Source organism: Symsagittifera roscoffensis, chromosome 1 (genome assembly GCF_963678635.1).
Source record: "Symsagittifera roscoffensis chromosome 1, txSymRosc1.1, whole genome shotgun sequence".
NCBI classification, from domain to species: domain Eukaryota; kingdom Metazoa; phylum Xenacoelomorpha; order Acoela; family Convolutidae; genus Symsagittifera; species Symsagittifera roscoffensis.
Window position 1 is genome coordinate 7,576,364 of NC_087062.1, and position 24,368 is coordinate 7,600,731.

General features: G+C 34.7%; 2 protein-coding genes across 2 annotated transcripts in view; one reads left to right on the top strand and one right to left on the bottom strand.

Moving 5' to 3' along the window:
- The window catches only part of LOC134857159 (otoferlin-like), a gene marked incomplete in the record, with an annotated part of 123,098 nt that overhangs the window by 41,544 nt on the left and 57,186 nt on the right, over window positions 1-24,368 (top strand). The window contains 2 exon segments of the mRNA XM_063873537.1: window positions 4,577-4,714; window positions 5,424-5,585. Coding sequence (XP_063729607.1) covers window positions 4,577-4,714; window positions 5,424-5,585 — 300 coding nt within the window.
- LOC134857155 (uncharacterized) lies at window positions 10,225-14,561 on the bottom strand. The gene is made up of 3 exons (XM_063873532.1): window positions 14,237-14,561; window positions 13,410-13,626; window positions 10,225-12,489 (listed from the first exon to the last, which is right to left on the bottom strand). The coding sequence occupies exons 1-3, from the start codon at window positions 14,468-14,470 to the stop codon at window positions 11,201-11,203; spliced, it is 1,740 nt and encodes a 579-aa protein (XP_063729602.1). The 5' UTR covers window positions 14,471-14,561; the 3' UTR covers window positions 10,225-11,200.

The following is a 24,368-nucleotide window of genomic DNA, read 5'->3' on the forward strand; positions in this document are numbered from 1 at the left end:
TCTAGGATGGCCCTACTACATCTTAGAAAAATTGACTATTTTATACGCAATGTTTAACTTTATTGGATTTCTTTTCTCACTTTTAAAAGGAATCTACAACACATGTGCTATACACACACAAGTAAACAGACAAGCAAGTGTAGCACGCATACTATTTGCAGGATTTTTTGGAATCTTTTCTACATCTATAAACAAAATTCTTTTAGACGCACAAATAAAAGAATATAACACAAAAATAACAACACGACAAAATACATACGACGAAGAACATAACAATGTAGACATAACGCCAACGGCACCACAATTACCAGCCCTACCAAATAACCATCCACTATCCCTAGTCCCACGAAATTTTCGAAACTTAGCCATCACACATAATCCAAATTTTCGACTCACCACATCACAAAGTCCCATTCAACATATAATGACACACCAGTCACAAGATGATAATACTTATGAACAAATTATTGAACAACCCCATACCACCGCTTTTCAGTCTCAAAATAATCATTTTTTTAGCCCACGATGAGCCGCCAACTTGGATCACTACACCGATCAAATTCCCACCCAACCAATCTTACCTCTCCAATCCCAATAATACCACTTTTTGCTTTTCCGCCACCCGATTTTCCATCTAGTAATGTAACATCAGGCATGAATTCCGACACTAATTCACACATCTCAGTTTTATACTCCATCTCACAGCTAAATAACCCGAATATTGAAACCCCCGATGAATTCGCCGACTCAGAACCATCCCCATCCAATAATTTTCATAACTCTTCTAATTTTTCTCAACCCCCTTTTCAACCCATATTATCCAATAACCCTGACCCAATTACTCCCACACCCTCTTATGCTTCCCAAGTTACCCCAACCTATTCCTCATACCATTCTGACCAATCATCTCATTCTCCAGACACCCCCCGAATCTCCCCAGAGCTAGATAATTTTATTACCCTTCAACAACAACCCTACCACCTTAATACCCCAACCATAAACCAAATCTCCTCCACAATAAATTCATCCAACCCCCCTACCCCTACACCCTCTTCAACTTATACTGAATCATTAGCACCATCATCCCCATCAACTGAATCTTCACTCAACACTAATAGAGCTTACCGCACTTTTAAAAGAAAGTTCCCCAACCATCCTTTCCCAGCAAAACCAGGAACAGCCCGTGAATACATCAACCACCCCAAGCATACTAACACAAAAGAATTTTTAGCCATCACCTTACCCTCATTCCCACAATACACCTTAAACACCCCCCACGACACTAACGAAACACGCAACTTCGTAGATGAATACGTTTTAATGCCTACTCTCTCTTGGACCTCATATTATCATTTCACTAACCCTCTTTGCTTACCTTTATCTAACACTCACATCGATATAGAGCGAAATACGGACATACTATATCGACTCACTACACCACTAACACCTAGACAATTTACTTACGTTGGATATAAAAAATCACTAAAAACACACACTGCACCTAGAGCTAACGAATATACACTCGAATACTATGACCACAACATCATCAGAGCTAACCAAGATCAATTCTTAGACGACGATCGCTTCGCTAATCCACAAATTACCGAGAAATTTTTCATCAAGACACCATATACATTCACACTAAACATCTTCGACCGAAAGTTTGATCACATTATTTCAGAAGCACTAACAGACACACAAGCATACGAAAGTTTTAAAGAACGCTTCCAAATATTTTCACTAACCTTTCATTTCCTTGCACCACACGAAAGAGATTTACACTGCTCACACGATATTATGTTGCGCACTAAACAAACCCACACATATAGTTATTATCGTTTCATCCAAAATCACTTTGACCTACACACACCCTCTAGACAACCACACCATCGTTTTCAATTCATTAATTCCAAATACACTTCACGATTTTTCCTAAATTTCACATATTGTATTAAAGACACTAACCTCCATGGTATTCTTCGTAATTATGACCCCATAACCCAAATGTACATCTTCTGTCCCATTACCAAGACCTTCAACGCCGAAGAATCCCGACCCTTCCTTATCCCGCACGAGTTTGTACAACCCATAGAAATCCCAATTTTAGAATTCATCCACAACACTAAATTCAATCACAAATTATATAACTTAATCCAAAACACACCTTATGAGTTTGCAGTTGGCACTGAAGAACTAACCACTATTAAGGCACTTCAATTGCTTTGGCCACTGCTTCAAACTAAAAATATCATCCGCATCTTAGCTAAACTACTAACAACTTCAGAACTAATTCACGACATCTTTCCCCACGGTTTTTTCCCCGACGACTAACAGGTAAGTATGAATTAAATGAATATTACTAACTAATTAAAATATTAAAAAACTCACCATACTTTATTTATGTTTTCTTTAGATTTTTAGCCTTCATCCGACGATCACCTACAAAAACCACAAAAGACAAATAAAAATCGCAAATTTCATCAAACAGATTTCAAAAATTCTATTAATCTCTTACACTTATAAATTTATAAATTTAATACCAATGCAGTAAATTCATTTCTAAAATTTTCCCCCACAAGCAGTAAATCTAATTATGATGAAAATTTGTATCTTAATATTCCCCCATGACTAGCAGTAAATTTCTAAATTCTATGTAGTAAGTTAAATAAATGCAAATGCAGTACTAACCTTTTGATATTTTCATTCATTCGCACAGAAATTCTATCCACACTCGCACAGCTCGCCCACGAAGAATTGTTTAAAATAATGAATTTCAGTTTCAAGTTTTCACACTCAACAACTCTAACATATAATAACATGTTTCAAACTTTCCTTTAACCCGGTTGGAAAGGAATCATATACTAAACAAAACTAACCAACGCAGCTTACTAAATACCACAAATCATAGAATAACAGCATGACTAAGAAAAGGAAACCAACGGTACCCAAACCGGATTAACCCAGTTTAAAACTGGATAATTTATTCTTTTGAAGACTATTATAAAGTCTAAGAAAGAAATAATAAAACACAAAAAAGTCGAAAGACAAACCCATACCACGAACAATTTGCTTTTTGGAAAAAGGACATAACCAACAAGACATAAGAAAAACCACAACAAACCCAACATAAAACGTTGTCACATAACAGGACCCCTCACAAAAAACCGCATGAAATCATACTCCCACTCCTGGCCTAACCCACCAGGAAGGACGTCCTGAGCATGCTCTATAGCCGGCCTAACCCACCGCGCTACATCCACGCTTTGTGACCACACCACTATTTTTAATAAGAGCTACTCAAGTGTGAGTAACTCTTCAAAATAACCGAACTAAAACAAAAAGCTTTTGTGAAAACAACTAACTAAAATCATTATTAAAAAATATTAAACTAATAAAAGTTTTATAAAATGTAAAATCACATGATGCAATATATAGATCAGAATACAACACCAAGGACGAACATCAAAAGACAAGACGACCCCACTACACTCGAGAGAGAATGACCAACTACAATCGATATGCCGCTCACAATCACAACTCAAAGGATTTAGAGTACGACTTGACTTCGCAGAAAAGGACTTCATTGAACTAGACCAATGACCACCTCGATGTTCAAGTATACGTACAGATCCGAGTAACCAGGCATCCCCTCCACGCACAATCTCCACGCCATTCCCAAACTAGATCATACACAAAAGAAGTTCTCCACGCAGAACAGAAAAACCTGACATAGCAAACCATTCTGAAATCAGATTTGAGTTTGTTGCAAAGACGTAGTCGTTGTCACTAGAAGACACAACGTCTTATGTCTCTAACTCCAGCTTCCTGGAACTTCCCTAACAAAAGAGGAAACGGAAGAAAATTATGATGTTCGCCAAAAACAAACGTCCATCATCCATCCTTCGAATTGCAGAAGAACTATTCTAAAAAACTCTGTAAAACCCGGATGGGTGGAACCTGATCTAAACTACATTTTATGATTGGATAAATTAAATGTTTTACCAATGTAAAGTATTTAATATTAACCAATCATGATCCATCTAACTAACAACCCACTTATTTGTAAGTGCTGAAGTTACTTGTAATTTCAGCACCAGAGAGATTTGAATTTAACTTAGAAATTAGTTGGACTCTCCCGAGCACTTCAGCAGCCGCAATAAACCAGTATACCCTAGATCTATTGAGGCTAGCAGAGACTAGTTAAACAACCTGAGACTAGATAGTATAAGAGTAAGATTAGGATCGGTATTAGACTAAGAAGTTGCACGAATCTATCCGGCCGAAAATAAGATAGCGTGACGAGCAGACGGTGTACCCTATCCGAAATTACTCTATGAGTTACACTTCGGTCCTAACTCAATTTGAAGAAAATTTTTAATGAAAGATTTTCACATTGTCAAAAATGTTAATTTGAAGAAAATTTTCAATGAAAGATTTTCAAATTGTCAAAAATGTTCATTTGAAGAAAATTTTTAATGAAAGATTTACAAACTGTCAAAAATGTTAATTTGAAGAAAATTTTTAATGAAAGATTTTCAAATTGTCAAAAATGTTAATTTGAAGAATGTTAATCAAGATTCTGGATGAGACGCTGAACCCCACGTGGGATGAGATGCTGCTGTTCCCTCAACTGACTCTGGACTACTCGGCTGCTGTGCTCAAAAACCAACACAAGATGCTCATCGTTGTCGAGATATTCGACGCCGATTCCATGGTTAACAAACTGCTATTCAATAAATGAACCGAACCGCTGAACGAGAACTTTGAAAACGGACCATTTGGTCTATTGAACTTGTACAAAATTTTGTATAACAAATTTTTCGTCAATAATTGAGCCGCCGAACTCAGAGAAGTTTAAAAATGGACCATTTGGTCAAATCAAATTGTACAAAACTTAAAATTTTTCTGATTATAAGCCTGAAAACAATTTATTATTACCATTATTTTTCTGATTATAAGCCTGAAAACAATTTATTATTACCATTATTTTTCTGATTATAAGCCTGAAAACAATTTTCATTTACTATTAATAAGATCAAAAAATTGTTTAATAGCTTGTAAAAATGCTAATAACAACGTTTTACGCTTGCGATTAACATGCTTTATCAATATTTTTTTTGGAAATAGACGTTTCTTTGAATTATGTACATATCGGCGTAAATGACGGTGTTAAAAATTACGAGAAAAAAATACAAAAATTGGTATTTTTGACGTAAATGGTAATTGATAAAACTTGATTGCAAACTATAATCTTAAAAATAGAAAACAGAGAAACACATCTCGTTTAAATTTTGTCACATTTCTCTAATTTTCAAACTCTTTCCTCTAAAATTCACTGTTTAAAAGAAAGACGAGATTTTTTTTTTTGAATAATGGAGTGGTTTACGTTTGATCTTTAGAATAGAGTGGTTTGACCTTTACAGGGTTCATACGAGTTCATCGGGCGCACCAAAGTGACCCCAGTGGTGAAGGAGGCGTGGGTGAGTTATGAGAAGCCAGACTGGCCCCCCGATCTGGAGTGGCACCAAGTGCACAGGGGGGCGGAGGCAGCAGGCGAACTACTCGCTCAATTTGAACTGCTTGAGGTGAGTACCAAACGGATTAGCTCTGTTACCGACCCCAAAAATACGATGTTTAAGTATGCTTCATTTGGTTAAAATCACAGGTGTGGGATGCGACGAACGAGCAATATAAGGGTACTATAAGGTGGTCATTTCGGTTATCAGTCCAAAATAAACAAAATTGGTAATTTCAACACGTTTTTTTTTCAAATTGGTTAGCTATAAGAGGAAAAAAACAAAATGAGAATAAATTCGCTTAGATATTCACCAGTATTAATATTGTGCATGTTACTTTGTGAATAACCCTAAAATTGGCCATTTTGGCTTCTTTTAGTCAAACTAAAATTACGCTAAAACTACCGAGTCGCAAATCGCTGAGAAAGTTCGTAGTTTAATTGATCATAATTAGGCTCTTATGTAGGCCAAAAGAGGGATCCTGTCTCCAATAAATAGTATAAAAAAAATTGTATAACAGCCAAAACAAATTTTTTTAACAAAATTACCATACCGATTTTTGTTCCGACCATTGAAAATTGGGAAGAATTTTGTATTCGGATGTGTTTTTACACTTTCGTATTGCGAGTTTTACAGTATTAGTACGAATCTTCTTTTTGTCTAACCTAAATCGCAAATGAAAGTGTCCATTAAAAGTGTTCACATATTTGGTGGCACTTTTGCTATAATCACAGTCGGTAGCATTGGAAGTTTTATAGAATTTATTCTCTGTTTTGTTCGTGGCTAGTGGTTGTAATGTATTAAGCGCCGTGGCTAAGTGGTTAGTGCGTGAGACTCTAAATCTCTAGTTCGCAGATCGAAGCGGAGACAGTAAAGCCAAAATTTTACTAATTCGATGCTTATTTCTTTTTATTGCACTTTTTAGAGCTGCTTTTTTCGTGTTCGCGCTAGCATTTGCGAAGCACAGCTTCACCTCTGTGTTGATTTTTTTGTTTCATTTTGTTTTCCATGCACAACCAGGTACCACAATAAATCATCGAAATAGGTTGAGTGATATATCAGATTAAAACTATTCAGTCGTAATTCGAACGACATGAGAAAAACTTCAAAAGTTTATCCCGTTGTTCACAAAAACCGACTTGAAATTTTTTCCGAGCGAATTTTAGTCTGAGCGAAACTTTTTGAGCGAGGTGTGTGCCCGCGTAACGTTCGCTATATTAAAACTAGGATAAAAAAACTTGATATAAAAAACATCGGTTTTGCAAGCTTCATTTATCGCTTCTTTTGCCCATGAAAACTTTATACAAAACTTTGTTTAAAAAAATGTGCAAAAAATGATTTTTTTTCCATTTTGACATTTTTGATTGTGGCTTAAACTTTGTTGAAAAATAGGTGACGATTATGTTTAATTCAGTATCTTTTAAAGGGTAAGTATAGCTCTCTCGTCAGACCACGCACTAACAATGACTCTGATTTGAAGAAAAAACGTATTTCTTAGTTTTTTATGATTGGTCGGAACATTCTGTGCCACTTGCCGAACTACTCGCTACCTTCGATCCATTTCAAAATTTCTTCATACATTTTTTGCAGATAATTGTAATCTTGAAATAACGTATAAAAAACATTTGACAATGTTTTTACTCAGAAACCTTGGTAATTTTACCCAAGGAAAATTTGACCAGCGTCAAGTTGCTAACTCAATTTTGTTCCAACCCAAGTCGCAAATAAAAAGTTTTAATTTATTTGGTGACACTCTTGCAGCATCATATCATTTTAATTTTTTTGCATAGTTTCAAGCCTTGATATCTGGTTGATTGATGTCCAGGTCCTGCTTGATTGATAATATCAAATATTATAAAAAAAAATTGGGATTTGTTAATTGTTTTGTTTTTATCGAAACAACAAGTGATAGGAATCCTCCCTCCTCTATAACAGCTACACATTTACAACCAATTCTGAGGTTCGAAATTGATTCGAAAAAACAGGTATTGTGACGCCCTAAATGTTCGATGAAAAATGTTTCGCTTAGAAAAAAATTATGAAATTCTACCCTTTTTTGGAGACTTTCTGTTTTTTCAGGAAAACTACTTCGCCAATTCTAAGGTTAACAGTTCGATCAAATTTGATTTTTTACCCAATTTTGTACTTTGTTTAGTTTCCAAAAAAACGACTTAAAAAGTCTGAATTTCAGGTTTCAGTCGAACGAAGTTGTTTTACATTCCCCTCAAAAGATAATTTTTGTGTACTATATGGCCTAGATAAATGCCCATTTTACAAATTTTGACATATTTTGAAAATTAGGTTTTACTTTTAACATCCCATTGAAAAATATTATCAAACAGGTACCTCCAGCCTTTTTTTGAGGTGCTTTGAAAATTTATATGTACTTAATTTAAATCTTTGAAAGTTTTTTAAGAACTTTTTTATCAATTTTCAAAAAAAAGACTGGCCACAACCCTTTGTGCTTGCACAACCCGCTATTCTTTTCTTACTTTACTCGACGCTAGGGCCTTCGAAATTATCAGAGGGCAAAATTATTGAGTTTTTTTCTTTTTTTTGAAAAGTACCCTGCTCATTTTGAAATTAAAGATTAACTCAAATTGGTTTTAAAGATTTCTCCCGCATAATCCGCCTAAGATGTACGATACAAAAAATGTCCAAACTTAGACATTTTGGAAACTTTAATTTCTCATTCAAAAGTACTCTTTCAACTCTGAGAATAAGGATTTTAATCGGAAAAAAAGTGGTTAGGAATTTTTCCTGCATAAATAGAAACCATTAGAGCCAAATCTGAGGTTCGAAATTTTAATAAAAAACGAATTTTGTAAAATTTCTATGCACCAATGCTGCCGCCCTCAGTGTTTGATGAACCAGTTTTCGCCTTTGATAAAATACAAATCCTGAAGTTATACCTTTTTTTGAGATATTTGTCTTTTCGAGAAAAATACCGCGACAAATCTAAGGTTGACAGTTCAATCAAATTTTATGTTTTTCACCCATTTTTGTCTTTTGCCTAATTTCCCAAAAGTGACTTAAAATATCTAACTTTCAGAAATCGATCGAACAGTGTTATTTCAAAAACGATTTTTTTGTACTTTTGGTAGGCGTCTAAATTTCTAGATCAATGCCAAATTTTTGACAATTCGACATTATTTGAAATTTATGTATTACCTTTAACATCAGCCTGTTTAAGAAACGTTATCAAACAGGTACCTCCAGCATTAGCAGGTCCTGTAGTGTTTTTTTTAATGTTAAGCGACATGATGCAGATGCTACAACATTTGACACTTAATCTTCAGGTTGGTTTTGTTTCCGGCAAATTGCATATTTTCTTTAGTTTTATTTTTTTTCTTCTTTTCTTTAGGTTATGCCGTTTTTGCGCTTGTGTTTGTGAAGTCGCGGGTTTTCCGCTGTGCACATAGTGAAATGACAATGTTTCGGCTTGAGTTTTACCAAAAAGACATTGGCAAAATTCGATGCACATTTTGTTCTTGTCATTTTTTGTCCAAAGTTAACCCCGATAAAACTTCAAATTTTGTTTGTTTGTTCCGGTTGATTTAAATCAGCAATGTATAACTTTGCACAATTGTCTTAATAATCTTACTAAAACCAATCCAGAGCGTTTAATTTATAACAAGGTGTATCTGAATCTAAAAAGCAACTTCTTAACGCTGATAAGTTATTAACAATGATTTATTGACAGAAAAGTTGCCGTAGTGATCAATGATCTGGTACTGGAAAAATTAACTACGTTTAAATCTATCAACATAAATGACCCAGAATAGTCGAAACCTGATCTATTTTATAGCATTGTTTTTCAAAGGAAAGCCGTGATAACGAGAGAACAGCAATGAGTTGCACTGCGGCATTTACACAATTTCATTGATTAAAAAAAGTCGTACTCACCAATAATCTAGTACTGGACAATTTAATTAAGTATCAGTATCAATCTATGATTAAAGATGGCAAAAATTGCCAGTGCCTGATCTAAGTTACGAAAATGTTGTAATAATTCTAGAGCAGTAATAAATTGCACCTCAATGATTGCTTTTAGAGCCTCCTCTTGTGTGGTATCAGACAAACAACTTTCAGTCGTAACTCGGATTCCTATAAACTGATTGAAATACTGACACACTTTTAAGTAAAATTTTAGTAACCAGAACCAAACTGAAGAAGTGTTTATTTGATAATACAATGAAACAAACTTATATGAGGTACATCTCGGAATAAATAATTTGTTATTATGTAGGTTGGCTCCTACAATTCGCATCACAAACTATTACTTCATTTACTCAAATGATTTTTAGTCGAAAAACTTAGCGTTATTATCTTTTTGATAAAAACGCTTTCTCAAATTAGTTTTGATCGAAACAAAAAAAACTCCACAAGGCTTAGAAAGATTCCAAGAAAAATTGCAATAATAAATTCTTTTTTTTTCCAAAAAAAAACAAAATTTTGCCTTGATTGAAGGTTCTCTTTTACTTTTGCTCATGTTTTTTACTATGTAGTTTGGCTCCTACAATTCGCATAATAAACCATTACTTCATTTACTCAAATGATTTTTTAGTCAAATATCCTAGCCTTTTTACCTTTCGATTGACTTCCAAAGGTTGCGAAGCACAGAGCGTTGTTTATTTTTCATCAAAAACAGATCATGAAAAAGCTAAATTAAACTAATTAAGCATGAAAATTACTAATTTATCGTAATATGATTTTTGAAAACCATGTATTTTCGGGAATTGTATCTCGCTTCAGTGTGTTCAAAAATATTGTTGAAAAATCAAACAACTTGAACTATCATTTGATGCTAGCTTGTTTTCGAACAACTTTGATTTTTGATTCGAACAACTTTCAGCAGTGGCATACAAAGATTACGTATTTCGGTGCTCTGTAAAATTGAACTTAATTGCCGACCATTTTTCGGATCAAATAATTTCATGTTGTAAGTTCAGCTGACCTGCTAAATTAACCTCTTTTTGCTACTCTAAAACATTTTTTGCAAAAACTTTGCATAGAAAGCTGCCCGAGAAAAATTAGACGCCGTCAAATGGTAAGTACGATGGAATTTTCGGAAGAGTTTTTTAGACCAAAATCGAGGGGATCCGCATTTTAGAATTTCTGATTACGGTGAAAAAGCTGGAGAAAATAAAACCCACGTTTTGTTTTTAGAACGGCATTTTTTAAATATAGAACGTATAACGTATATAGAAGTGATGAGTTTTATTTTCTCGGGTGGTTTTTCTCCAGAACATTTTGTAGTTGAAGTTTTTCCGCGGTTTTGATCAAATATCAGGATACTCAAGGATTTGTTTTGATAGAAGCAGTCTTCGTATAATTAAGTTTGAGTAATTCGACACTTCTTAACCGGCGACAATTCGTAACAAGCGACAATTTGCAACAAGAAATGTTTCACGACAATCTACCCGATTCCAATCTACCATATGATGCCAATCTATCTTTTTTATAAAGTTTTAATTGGTCAGAGATAACTGAGCATAATGTTGCAGCGATAACCGGCTCTATTTTTCGTATCGAGCCCTACCCTCTGTTGCCAGGCTGGCAACACTTCGCTCTGCTGCGCTTGCATCCGGCACGAGACGAATGCTGCGCGTGAATCAGTGTTCCCAGCTTAATCTAATGTTACGAATTGTCGTCCGTTACGAATTGTCGCCCCACATTAAGTTTTATTTCATCTCGAACTTGAGGGTAGTATAGCCACTCATGATGTTGCTGTTAGTCAGTCTCGACTGGTAATTGTCTCGACACAAAATCAGTGAGTTGGTTAACGCAGCTACAAATTTGATATCTTGCTTGTTGAAACTGTTTCGTTCTTCAATTTTGATAGGCGGCAGTTTTTGGCCGTCTTCAAGCCTAGTCAAATCGACTTTGTAAATTTCGGACTTGAAATTGTTGTTTGGGTATCTGTCGTCTGAAACGCACAGAAACCCGCGGCTCTCTGAGTCTGTCGCAAGAAACGTGACCGAAAATATTTCGGTGATATTTTCCAGCTGAACTAATAATTTCTTGTTTTTCCCTTCGTCCTGGTCATCAAAACTAACAATACATAGTACATTCTTGGTCGTTTTGAAGGCAAAAAAATTAGCATGAAGAAAATACGAAGCATGGTATAACAATCCGGCTTTCTCGTCCAAATGTAGCACCCGAACCAATTTTTTGTCATGGAGAATAAAACACTTTAGAACAATCGCCCCACGCCTGGTAAAAAGAGCCATGTAATTCCGATTTCCTGAAATAAAGTACGATAGTCCGTTTAAGTCTTGTGGCGGAATAGCAAAATCCTGGACGTTAATTTTTTTTTCTGTTTTCAAGGTTTCAGTATTCAATAACTCGAAATGGACTTTTTTCGATTTGTTATTGTTAACAATAGCAATCAATTTGTCGGAGGCCATGCAAATATTGACTAGTATTGTGCCGTCTTTGCGTTGGTTCCAGTTATAAAGACCCTTGTCAACTAATTGGTCTCTTTCCAAATTGAATTTAGCCAACAAAATTTGATCATTTGAGTCTCCAAAACAAATTATGTTTCCTTTTGTATCCATGACTGCTTTCTTGCAACCGATTAGCGGAACAATCAAAGATTTATGTTTTGATATCGTGAGAAATCTAAAAGTTTCTTCCAAAAATGCATTGTTTTTTCCCGGTGTATTCAAAGTAAGCTCGCGCATAGAGTCAATCGACGATTTCAAACTTTCCTCAGCGCCTTCGAATAGAAAGTTGATGTTGTAAATTAACCCGATGCGTATCATTTTCAAAGACTTAGCCTGTCCTGCCAATTGGGCGAATATTTCCTGAGTCGAAGTTCGGATTTCGGTCCCAGAACTTTCTTCGCTGATTTTATTTAGTCGGTTTTTAGCTTCCTCGATAGCTTCCAGAATTTGACTCAAATCATGTTCCCCGTCTTTAATAGACGTGGATATTTTCTCGACTGACGCTTTATATTTTTCCACTGATTCTGAAAACGGTACTTTTCCAGTTTCTCAAAAACAATCAAAAAACTCTCAAACCCGCGGTTCGGTTTTTTTCATGCTCATTTAACTTCATACTGTATGTGAATTGACTGTACAATCAAAATACATAGTTTTGTCCCATTGAGTTTGTCTCGTGTTTTACTCGTGTTTCACTCGTGTTTTAATTAAGGCGCTTTAAACTTGGTTTCAACTTTCATTTCAAAGCGCAGCCGAAGTTTGTTATCTCAAGCCATATGTAAAAAAAGTCTAAAATCTTAGGAAAAATGAATCTTTTGGCCCATTTTTTTGTCCATTGTCTTGAGATCCCTCCTAAAAATAAAGGTGACATCTTTTAAAGGAAAGATTTTAGGGTTGTGTTGACAAAAAGGGGGTTTTGCAAAGGGGGTCCCCCATTGGTACTATTTTAAAACATTTTGAAACTTACTGCAAAAACATAAAAACGTCATTCCTCTAGAAATGTGTGGAGCACACAAATTTGGAAATATTACTATATGCTATCCCTGAGAGTATTTTGACAGCACCCCTCATTACGAGATCAAACTGTGCACTGGATAGGAGCACAGTTTTGTGTCTGTATGTTCCTGGATTCCAGAGACAAGTCTTAAAATATGTCCCAAAATGTAACTAATTTTGGCTGACCGACTGTAAGCTTTTGAAGGGGGGGGGGGGGGGGGGGGCGTCGGTGTCCTTATATATTAATTTTGACGCAAGCTGAAAAAACGCAACGTTTTGATCAAAACTTTCCAAAACTGCCTATAACACCATTTCTGGCCTGTTTTTCTTTCTACATTCGGCTGCGGCGCAAAAAAATTGACCAAAAGATGGTACTTTTAGTTATTTGAAAGAGATCGGAAAATCAATGTAACCTAAAAATAAAAGGTTGATAATGGACTGGAAAAGATGCCTTTGGTTTCAATGTATTCGTCCAAAATCATCGACAGGTGAATTACGTCGTGATCGGCTGATTGTCGATGATCGGATCTCCAGCACACTCGGCAGATAAAGATATCACATCTTCGGCAAAAATACTCGCTAGGTTGGTTGTGATTAACACATAATTTGGTGTTGTCCGTTTCAGACGCAGAAGTTGCTTGTGTGTCTGATCCATAAGCTCTCATTGCCTGAAATTGTCAAAAATTGGTATCTGAAATTGTCAGATTTTTTGGTCGAGGCATTTTTGGTTTTTTATTTTTTTAAATTTGAATTTAATTTGAAGTCATCGCTTTTTCATTTTCTTTGTGGTTTCATTCTTAGGACGACCAGAACCAAATTTCTTTGAAATGACAAAAAGGAGCAAACTTATCAGGAAAAAATTGAGACTGACCTGCTACAAACGATTCTCTTAAAATATTAACAAAGGTGGAGACCCTTTGTGTAGTAGCGGTGCCGAATTCACAAACAAGAAGCACCAGACCCCCACCTCCCCCCCCCCCCAAAATCAACCTGTTCGCTACGCACTAAAAAGACCGATAATGTATAATGCAAAGCCGATCATTTGTGAAAGTTGCTAGGCTAATTTTGAATGAGCTTTGAATTCTGTACCATCGGTGTCACCCATTTGTCAATCCTGTAGCTCGAAAACTTTTGATCTTTTTACTCATAGTGCTGCTTTCCTTGGGTTGATAGCTTTCATTTACCGCCGGAACCGGTACTTTGACGGGATCCATTAAATTTTTTGTTTTCGTTAGCATGAATTGGATTCAAATAGTAACAAAAACGAAACTTGCGAACCTCACTTGCTGAGCCGAGATCAAAATTTTTTGTCAGTTTGTCCTCATCTAAAACATCGACCAAAATGTCCTGCTTGCAGACGGCACATTTAGGCGGGTCACTTAGGTTCAACAGGTCTGTCAAACAAGTCCTTGGGGACCCGCAGTAGGAATGACCACATGGTAACATGCGAGGGTTCTCGAAGAACTCAAGACAAATGCTGCATTCGAAAGCTTTCTGCAATCGGCTATTCATTTTGATGCAGCAGTTAAATGTATAGCGATGGTATTTGATCAAAAGAGGGTAAACAGTTTTCGGATCTCAATAAGTTTTAGAAAAGTTGGCAATAGATGTTTGAAATTTGTACTTTATGTTTTATGACAAACATTCAACGAATGTCAGGATACTGCAAATATTTGATGATGCAAGATTAATACCGAATGAGTAAGTGCCATTGATGAGTAAGAGTTTTATCATCAGTGATTTAGCCTAAAATTGTTGTTTCAGCTAAAAAAAAATGCTACTTTTCTTATTCAAGTTTTGCTATACAGTTTGAATTGAAACATGTGACATAGTTTCACACTATAATTAGAATTTTTTTTCGTTTTTTAGACTAATTGGCCACCAGCTTTAATGCGAAGAGTGAAAACCTGTTAATCTTCTACAACTTTTCAAAGTTCATTTATGGTATAACTATTTACTTTTATGTTGATCTTTTTTTACCTAGAAAAATTAGAAGAAAACAATTAACAATTTGAGAAAAAAAGAAGTTCAAATTTTTTAAATTTTGCTTTGTTTTAACTTGATCGGATCAACTTGTCCTGCTTGCTCAATATCAGACTTTCTTGCTTTTCTGATTAACGTACTGCTTCTTTGTAATTTGTAAAAAAAAAAATTAAATAAAAAGAGTTTTTGAGAGTGACCTCATAATTTTATCCTCATAACGCTTTCTCAAACTATTTCTGATTGAAATAAAAAAGGAATTTCGACAAGGCGGAAATTTTATCTCGCTTCAGTCTGTTCAAAAACATCGTTGGAAAATCAAACTAGCTAAACAATCATTTGATGTTAGTTTAGTTTAAACAAAAAACTGGTACTTTTGAATCAAACATTTTTCAGCAGTGGCATGCAAAGAATACTTCTTTGGGAGCTCTGTTAAACTGAAGAAAATTGCCGACCAGTTTCGGCGTCAACTATTTTGAATGTTGTAAGTTCAGCTGAACTCCTGAAATAATCTCTTTTTGCTACTTTAAAAAGTTTTCAGCAAAAAGTTTTCATAGAAAGCCGCCTGATAAAAAAGTTGGACGCAGTCAAAAAGTAATGTAGGTTGTAATTTTTGAGAGAGCTTCTTACTACCAAAATCGTGGAGATCCGCATTTCAGCATTTCTGATTACGGTGAAAATGCTGGAGAAAAGAAACGCAAACTTTTTTAGTTGAACTTTTGTTAAATATAGAACGTATAGAGTAATCGATTTTAAACAATCATGAGTTTTGTTCGCTCAATTTGTTTTTCAGCAGAACATTTTATGAATAAAATTTTCAGCGGTTTTTGATCTAACAGGCCCTAATCGAGTTTTTTAAGGTTTTGTTCTGACAAGCAGCTTAATTTAATGTTACGAACTGTCGTCTGTTACGAATTGTCGCCCCACGTTAGGTTTTATTTCATCTCGAATTTGAGGGTAGTAAATCCACTCATGATGTTGCTGTTAGTCAGTATCGACTGGTAATTACCTCGACTCAAAATCAGCGAATTGGTCAACGCAGCTACAATTTTGATATCTTGCTTGTTGAAATCATTTCGTTCTTCATTTTTGATAGGCGGTAGTTTTTGGCCATCTTCAAGCCCAGTCAAATCGACCTTGTATATTTCGGACTAAAAAGTTTTGTTTGGGTATCTGTCGTCTGAAACGCACGCGGCTCTCTGAATCTGTCGCAAGAAACGCGACCAAAAACATTTCGGTGATGTTTTCCAGCTGAAATAATAATTTCGTGTTTTTTTTGTCATGGTCATCAAAAATAACAAAACATTAAACGTTCTTGGTCGTTTGGTCGTTTTGAAGACAAAATAATTAGTTTGAAGAAAAGATGAAGCAAGGTATAATAATTCGTCAATTTTTTCGGTAAATTTAGCTAAATTGGAGGTTAATTGATCTTAAATGACCTAATTTGACCAAAATCAAATAATTTATAAGTAAATTTGAAAAAAGACCTATTATAATTTTGTTTATTTTGAGTGAGATTAATTTTGAGTTTAGCTAGCTCAGATGGCTCTATGTGGCCCACAGCTGGTAATTTTTGGAATAATTTGGAGTTCATTTGTTTTAGTTGTACTTATTTCGACAAAACTCTTTTAAAATGAAAATTTATTTAACTTGGGCAAGTTGGTCTTAACTTGGGCAAAAATGGGCAAGTTTTTTTTGAATGAGATTTTTTTCTGGTTTAATTGGACTTATTCTGACATAATTTGGGCAAAATTCTACTGAAATGGAAAATTATCTGGCTTAATTGAGCTGAATTAAAATGGGCAAATTCTGTTAAAACGAAAGCTTTTTAGCTTTATCTGACTTTTTCTGATCAAACCTGGGTGATGTTTTGTTAACACGGAATTTTATCTAGCTTATTCAGATTTACTATGACCAACATTGGCCAAAATTCTGTTAAAATGGAAGTTTGTCTAGCTTAATCGGACATAATATGACAAAAGTTTGGCAAAACTTTGTCAAAATTGAAGCTTATCTAGTTTAATTGGCTTCAATTTGACTAAAGTTGGGCCAAATTTTGTCAAAATTGAAGTTTTTCTAGCCTAATTGTATCCATTTGAACTGAAATTGGGTCAAATTTAGTTTTAAAATAAATTCTGTTAGCTCTATTGGACTTATTTTGACCAAAATTAAGCAAAACCTTGCTAAGAAGAAATTTTATCTTATTTAATTGGACTCAATGACGTAGATTGGGCAAAATTTTGTTCAAACGATAGTTCATCTAGCCTAAACTGACTAATTGTGACTGAAATTGGGCTGATTTCATTTTAAATGGATTTTTTCTAGCCTAATAAGACTGATTTTGACCACAAATAAGTAAATTTTTGTTAATTTTATAAGAATTTAGCTTATATTAGTGTACTTTTATTGAAACTTTCAGCTAAAGTTCTTTTAAGCTCAGTGAAATTCTTCCAATTTAATCGTCAAAAAAAGTTTAGCCAGGAAAAACAAGCGTTATAGTTCCTTTTTTAATGGGTGCAGATAGTTCCTGCCCTGATTTTGGGCCAAAAACTACTTCCCTGATGAGAGAGTCAAGTTTAGAGTTAAACTAATTTATGTTAGAGGATAAGCCTCTCAAAAAAGTGAAAATAATATAAAGCACGATTGCACAACGAAGAATTGAGACTGATCCTCAAATTAGCACATGTTTTCTTGTGTATACGATGGTGAAATCAATTTATCAAGCATGTAGAGTGTATTTCTATTGCATACAGGACCTCTCACTCCCTTTTTATCACAAAAAATAAAAATTTTAATGACGAGATGATACTTAAAATTGAAATGACAACCTTGATTTTTCTGTGGAAATATGCACTTTCTTTTATTTTAGTTTCCTTCTCTCACAATGTCTTCACACGTTTTTCTTCAATTTGACTCCTGAAACATCTTTAGAACTTTATCTTAATCCGACCTGTCGTGGTGTTTGTTGTATTTGTCATCATCGAATCTGAGTTACAACCCCATTGCTCAGGTTTTGCTCGCATTGCAAACATGTTGCTACCAAAATGCAGCCATGATACTGGGGTTTTCCTTCTGACAATCATAAATGCACTGGAACCTTTGTTGATCCTTCAAATGCTGACTCCATCTTTGTCTAGGTTAATTAAGCGCCTTCAACTTATTACTAGTTTGCACTCTGTTGTTGGAGATCTTCAGAACAATCAAATTTTCTGTGTCTAACATAAAAATTCTGTGTCTCTTTTTAAAATACAGAACCGGATAATAGAAGAATTGTGTGTCGTAAACAAATAAAGTATTGGTATTTTTTATAAGGTAAATAACTTCAAAAGTTTGTAATTTTTTTGTTTTGTTTGATTAGTGTTTTCCCTGTTATGGATATTCTTCTGTCATGAACCAGCTCACCGCAGTGAAAGTTTATGAAGAAAAGTTATTGCATTTTATCAGCCATTGGTTTCAGAAATTGTTTTTTTTGTGCTTTCGGTTATTATCATTGATGGACATGTCCTCAAGACTTACAGTGCAGTTTGTCGATACAATTGAATAATCAAACTTTGATAAAGCTATGTGAAAGTATGAAAGGATAATAAACAATCTATCAAGAGAAAATGTCAAACTTGTACAAGTATTGTCCTTTTTATTGAAAACTCTATTTAATTTCAAAGTATTTATGGCTCGTTTTTTCAATTGTGATTGCTCCTCCATTCAAATCGGCAACTTTTTGATAAAGAAAAATCAGTTTTGATTGATCTGGAAAAAAATAAATTGTCTTCACAATAGCAAGTACATGGTCGACTTCAATTAGAATGTCGTAATCAAGCACAAAAATGATATCCATTGCAAGACAAAACCTTTTCCTAAGCAATTTAGATTGCATCTTTTGAGTACCTTCGATATATCGCAATTTCATCGGTTATTGAAAATTGCATATGAATGGCAATTATGGAAAACATTATGCTTTTCTTATAGTAAAAAATTGAATGGCTGCACTGATGGCAGTTGATTTTTCCCAAAATCTCACATAGACAAATTGAAAAATAAACAGAGAAATAATTACTCTTTTTTTTAAATGTTAAATTTTTCTAAAAATTTTCCTTTTTTTGAAAAAACTTAAAAGTTACAGTTTCTTAATGAAAAATTGTATCTCAAATGCTAAATGATGACATGCATGCGCGTTTTTATTCTTTGCCGGAAAATTTATGAAACTGGCCACATTTTTGGGGAGCGAGCATCATTGGAGTCTTGTAGGCTACATATCGCCACCATTTTTTTCGTTGACGTAATTTAAATGGTACCATAAGTTAGAAGCAACCTTGAGGCACCAACAAAATTAGCATAAATCTACCGCGGGTTGGTTCGAAACTTTTGAACGCCCATTTTTTTTTCAAAATTAACTGATGTTTAATTGAAACAGTTTCGAGAACATTGTGAGATGAGATGTCCTTTTAGATGTTGTTCTGCTAGTGTGTTTTTTGTAACTTTGTGTCTCAGCGTAATTCAAAATCAACCTATCAGTTCGTCTATGTCCATGAAAGAGATTCCAAGGGCAAGAAGTCCATTGGACTCAAATAGTGTACTACAATTTTAAATTGGCTAGTTGATACATCAAAGGTTTAAACCAAGTTTGTTGTCCGCTTTGAATGCAAAAAAAAACTTCAGTCATCAAACCGCCTGAGGTTGAAGCGAAACGACTTAAAACTTATTTCAGTTTAAGTTCTTGGCCTGCCACAGTTTATCATTGCTTTTTTGAATACAAATCAAGTAAAATAAGGAACCGCTACAGGTTCCATTGAAAAAATTTTGTTTCATAGGTTTCCGATTAATTTTTTGTTGCTTTGTTTTGCAGGTATACATTCCTAAGTAAATTGAATTGTAACAGGAAGTTTTAGAAAAGATCACCCACTGAAACGCAGAAGAAAGAATTATTTGGATTGTAATCAATCGCATGGTCGCAAAATTTTCTAATTTGAAGATTAGTAAACAGAGTGGGTTGTTCCTTCAAGCTTTGAAACAATATACAACAATATTGAAAAACAGTTTTTGTGTTTTCCTGTTAAATCATAAAATTGTATTTGATCGTACTTATTTCTCTGATTGTTTTGACAATTGATTCTTTTGATATAGTTAATTTGACTCTGAGAGATTTATAAGCATAACAAGACTGATTATTTGTGTCTTAAAAATGCTTTTTTTCCCTACTTGATTTTAAAAAAATGTTTTGCATCTTCATTTGTGTCGAAGCTTGTCAACTGTTTGAGAGCTATGTCTCAATATGCGACTACATTTGCCATTGTTGTTTTATTTTACCTAGGTTTGGGTGTTTTGTGTACTTGATAAATTGTGAGGATTAAACAAATTTTTTTATATTTCTTGAGTTTTCGTGGGATCGATGATGATTGATGTTTTGTTGGATATATCAAGGGTGCTATCGGGGCCAAATATATCTGTCAAATAAAACTCTTTCTGTGTTTTACTGCTAGAAACAACGGTTGTTTCGTGATTATTTTGGTTCGAATGTTTGAACAAAATGGTGATTTGATCCTTTTGGATGTTGGTGGTATACCATAAAGTTACCTAACTGGCGACGTGTTTGTTTTCAATATCCCAGCCAGAAGCAACAGAAAAAATAAATCCCATCTTGAAAAAAAAACATTAAGTCGGAGGGGTTTTTAAAAGTTAAACCGTAAGTTAGTTTAGAGTTTGAAATACTACAGTGTGGAATAAATTACTGCTTATGAATAGTTGGCTAATTCGTAATCAAAAAATTTTAAGTTTTTTTTGTGATATAATTAAGATTGGTGATGCTAATACACTTTCAACAAAGAACTGAACGTAGAATAAGTAACCTTGGGACTTGCTCAAACATCTTGGGAATAGTTCAATCTTCGCAGATATTGTCCCTTCTATGCAAGAAAAAAAAATTGACAAAATCGGCAAGTCCCGCCTCTAAATCAGAACAAAGGAAGATAGTGTTAAGAAATTCGGAGGAGCGGTACTAGAGATGATTTGACACGGGCATACAAAAAACGGGACTCTTCAGACGCTTGGGGGACAAGTGATAACGATCCCGGGAAGTGTAAATGGCCCTACCAGAGCTCGGAAACCCAGAAACCCAGGACTCCCACTTCCGGTTTTATGCCCTACGTAAGCAAAACCACCCCTAACTTTTGAAAGTGTCACTTCTCGGCTTCTAATGAACGCTGGGAAGTAAATCTGGGATGGATGATAGGTAATGGCAAAATATATCTTGTGCTGTAATTTAAACCATTTCCAACGGTTTGATCGGAAGCTATTAGCACTTGAAAAATCGCCCCCGAAACCGGAAATAGGCAATTTACGTGAAATAGTGAGCGAGGGCATATTGATTTTATTGAGGCATTAGACGCAAGATACAAACCTCGAAAACAGACCCCTTGTGAGTAAAACCCTCTGGCGACTCCTTCCGGTGTTAGCCAATTCCAGGGAAAAGTGATAAAAGACTTTTGAAGAGGAATAAATTGGAAAATATGTATGAAACTTGGTAGTTATGACCCTCATGAGAATTGTCCGAGGAAGTTTGATCCGGGTGACCCCCTTGTGACCTTAAGTTGACCTTTGGGCGTTTTAAAACTGAAGGGTGGCGTTTTCCCCAGCTTAAGCCGTGGAGAAATAAACCGGTCAACTGGCTGATAATTGGCGGAAACTTATCTTTTGGGAACTGAATCAGAAGCTGATGGCCATATTGATTTTACATTGCATACTTGGAGTAGTAGAATTAATTCAATGTGGACTTGAAAAACATTGAGTTCAGTAACTAGTTGGTTAGAATCATAGGATTGAATGATTGGTCAAATTGTGACACCTACCAGCATACCGGGTATTTAATAAGCGTGAAAAGATCGATAAAAAAATCCGAATTTTGCACGTGGCAGAGTTGACACGGGGACGCATGTAGTCACAAAAGAAGTGCCGACGGCTAATTTAAGCGGATGTCAGGACCGATAGGGAATCGCGTGATTTTAAACAATGATGAGTTTTGTTCGCTCAGTTTGTTTTTCAGCAGAACATTTTATAATTAAAATTTTCCTCGGTTTTTGATCTAATAGCCCCTAATCGAGTTATTTAAGGTTTTGTTCTGACAAGCAGCTTAATCCAATGTTACGAACTGTCGTCTGTTACGAATTGTCGCCCCACGTTGAGTTTTATTTCATCTCGAACTTGAGGGTAGTATATCCACTCAAGATCTTGCTGTTAGTCAGTATCGACTGGTATTTATCTTGACTCAAAATCAGCGAATTGGTCAACGCAGCTACAATTTTGATATCTTGCTTGTTGAAATCATTTCGTTCTTCAATCTTCAAGCCGAGTCAAATCGACCTTGTATATTTCGGACTAAAAAACTTTGTTTGGGTATCTGTCGTCTGAAACGCACAGAATCCCGCGGCTCTCTGAGTCTGTCGCAAGAAACGGGACCAAAAATATTTCGGTGATGTTTTCCAGCTGAAATAATAATTTCGTGTTTTTTTGTCATGGTCATCAAAAATAACAAAACATAAAACGTTCTTGGTCGTTTGGTCGTTTTGAAGACAATATAATTAGTTTGAAAAAAAGATGAAGCAAGGTATAAAAATTCGGCAGTTTTTTGGTAAAATTTATTTAAGTTGGAGGTTAAATGATCTTAAATGACCTAATTTGACCAAAAATCAAACAAATTATAATTGTGTTTATTTTGAGTGAAATTATTTTGAGTTTAGCTAGCTCAGATGGCTCTATGTGGCCCACAGCTGGTAATTTTTGGAATAATTTGGAGTTCATTTATCTTAGTTGTACTTATTTCGTCAAAATTCTTTTAAAATGGAAATTTGTTTAACTTGGGCAAGGTGCTCTTAACTTGGGCAAAAATGGGCAAGTTATTTTTGAATGAGTTTTTTTCTGATTTAATTGGACACATTCTGACATAATTTGGGCAAAATGCTACTGAAATGGAAATTTATCTGGCTTAATTGGGCTGAATTAAAATGGGCAAATTCTGTTAAAACGAAAGCTTTTTGGCTTTATCTGACTTTTTCTGATCAAACCTGGGTGATGTTTTGTTAACACGGAATTTTATCTAGCTTAATCAGATTTACTATGACCAACATTGGCCAAAATTCTGTTAAAAGGGAAGTTTGTCTAGCTTAATTGGACATAATATGACAAAAGTTTGGCAAAACTCTGTCAAAATTGAAGCTTATCTAGTTTAATTGGCTTCAATTTGAATAAAGTTGGGCCAAGTTTTGTCAAAATTGAAGTCTTTCTAGCCTAATTGTATCCATTTGGACTGAAATTGGGTCAAACTTAGTTTTAAAATAATTTCTTTTAGCTCTATTGGACTTATTTTGACCAAAATTAAGCAAAATCTTGCTAAAAAGAAATTTTATCTTATTTAGTTGGACTGAACTTGACGTAGATTGGGCAAAGTTTTGTTCAAACGGTAGTTCATCTAGCCTAAACTGACTAATTTTGACTGAAATAGGGCTGATTTCTTTTTTAAATGGATTTTTTCTAGCCTAATAAGACTGATTTTGACCACAAATAAATAAATTTTACTTAATTTTATAATAATTTAGCTTATATTAGTGTACTTTTATTGTAACTTCCAGCTAAAGTTCTTTTAAGCTCTGTGAAGTTCTTCCAATTTAATCGTCAAAAAAAGTTTAGCCAGGAAAAACAAGCGTTATAGTTCCTTTTTTAATGGGTGCAGATAGTTCCTGCCCTGTTTTTGGGCCAAAAATTAGTTCCCTGATGAGAGAGTCAAGCTTAGAGTTAAACTAATTTATGTTAGAGGATAAGCCTCTCAAAAAAAGGAAAATAATATAAAGCACGATTGCACAACGAAGAATTGAGACTGATCCTTAATTTAGCAGATGTTTTCTTCTGTATACGATGGTGAAATCAATTTATCAAGGATGTAGAGTGTATTTAAATTGCATACAGGACCTCTCACTCCCTTTTTATCACAACAAAAAATTTTAATGACGAAATGATGCTTAAAATCGAAATGACAACCTTGATTTTTTCTGTGGAAATATGCACTTTCTTTTATTTTAGTTTCCTTCTCTCACAATGTCTTCACACGTTTTTCTTCAATTTGACTCCTGAAACATCTTTAGAACTTTATCTTAATCCGACCTGTCGTGGTGTTTGTTGTATTTGTCATCATCGAATCTGAATTGCAATCCCATTGCTCAGGTTTTGCTTGCATTGCAAACATGTTGCTACCAAAATGCAGCCATGATACTGGAGTTTTCCTTCTGACAATCGTATTAAGAGTGAGGATAAATTGTGAGGATTAAATAAATGTATTTATATTTCTTGAGTACTCGTGGGATCGATGAATATAGATATTTTGTTGGATATATCAATGGTGCTAGGAGGACGGGAAAATTTTTTTCGTCAAATAAAACTCTTTCTG

What these genes read in the sequence shown, in the direction of transcription:
- LOC134857155 (XM_063873532.1), bottom strand. Translation starts at nt 14,470, where the DNA reads ATGAATAGCCGATTGCAGAAAGCTTTCGAATGCAGCATTTGTCTTGAG. An exon ending in ATCTCGGCTCAGCAAGTGAG is followed by an intron (nt 13,627 to 14,236) that starts GTTCGCAAGTTT and finishes TGACAATTTCAG; the next exon opens with GCAATGAGAGCTTATGGATC. An exon ending in CGAATACATTGAAACCAAAG is followed by an intron (nt 12,490 to 13,409) that starts GCATCTTTTCCA and finishes TACCGTTTTCAG; the next exon opens with AATCAGTGGAAAAATATAAA.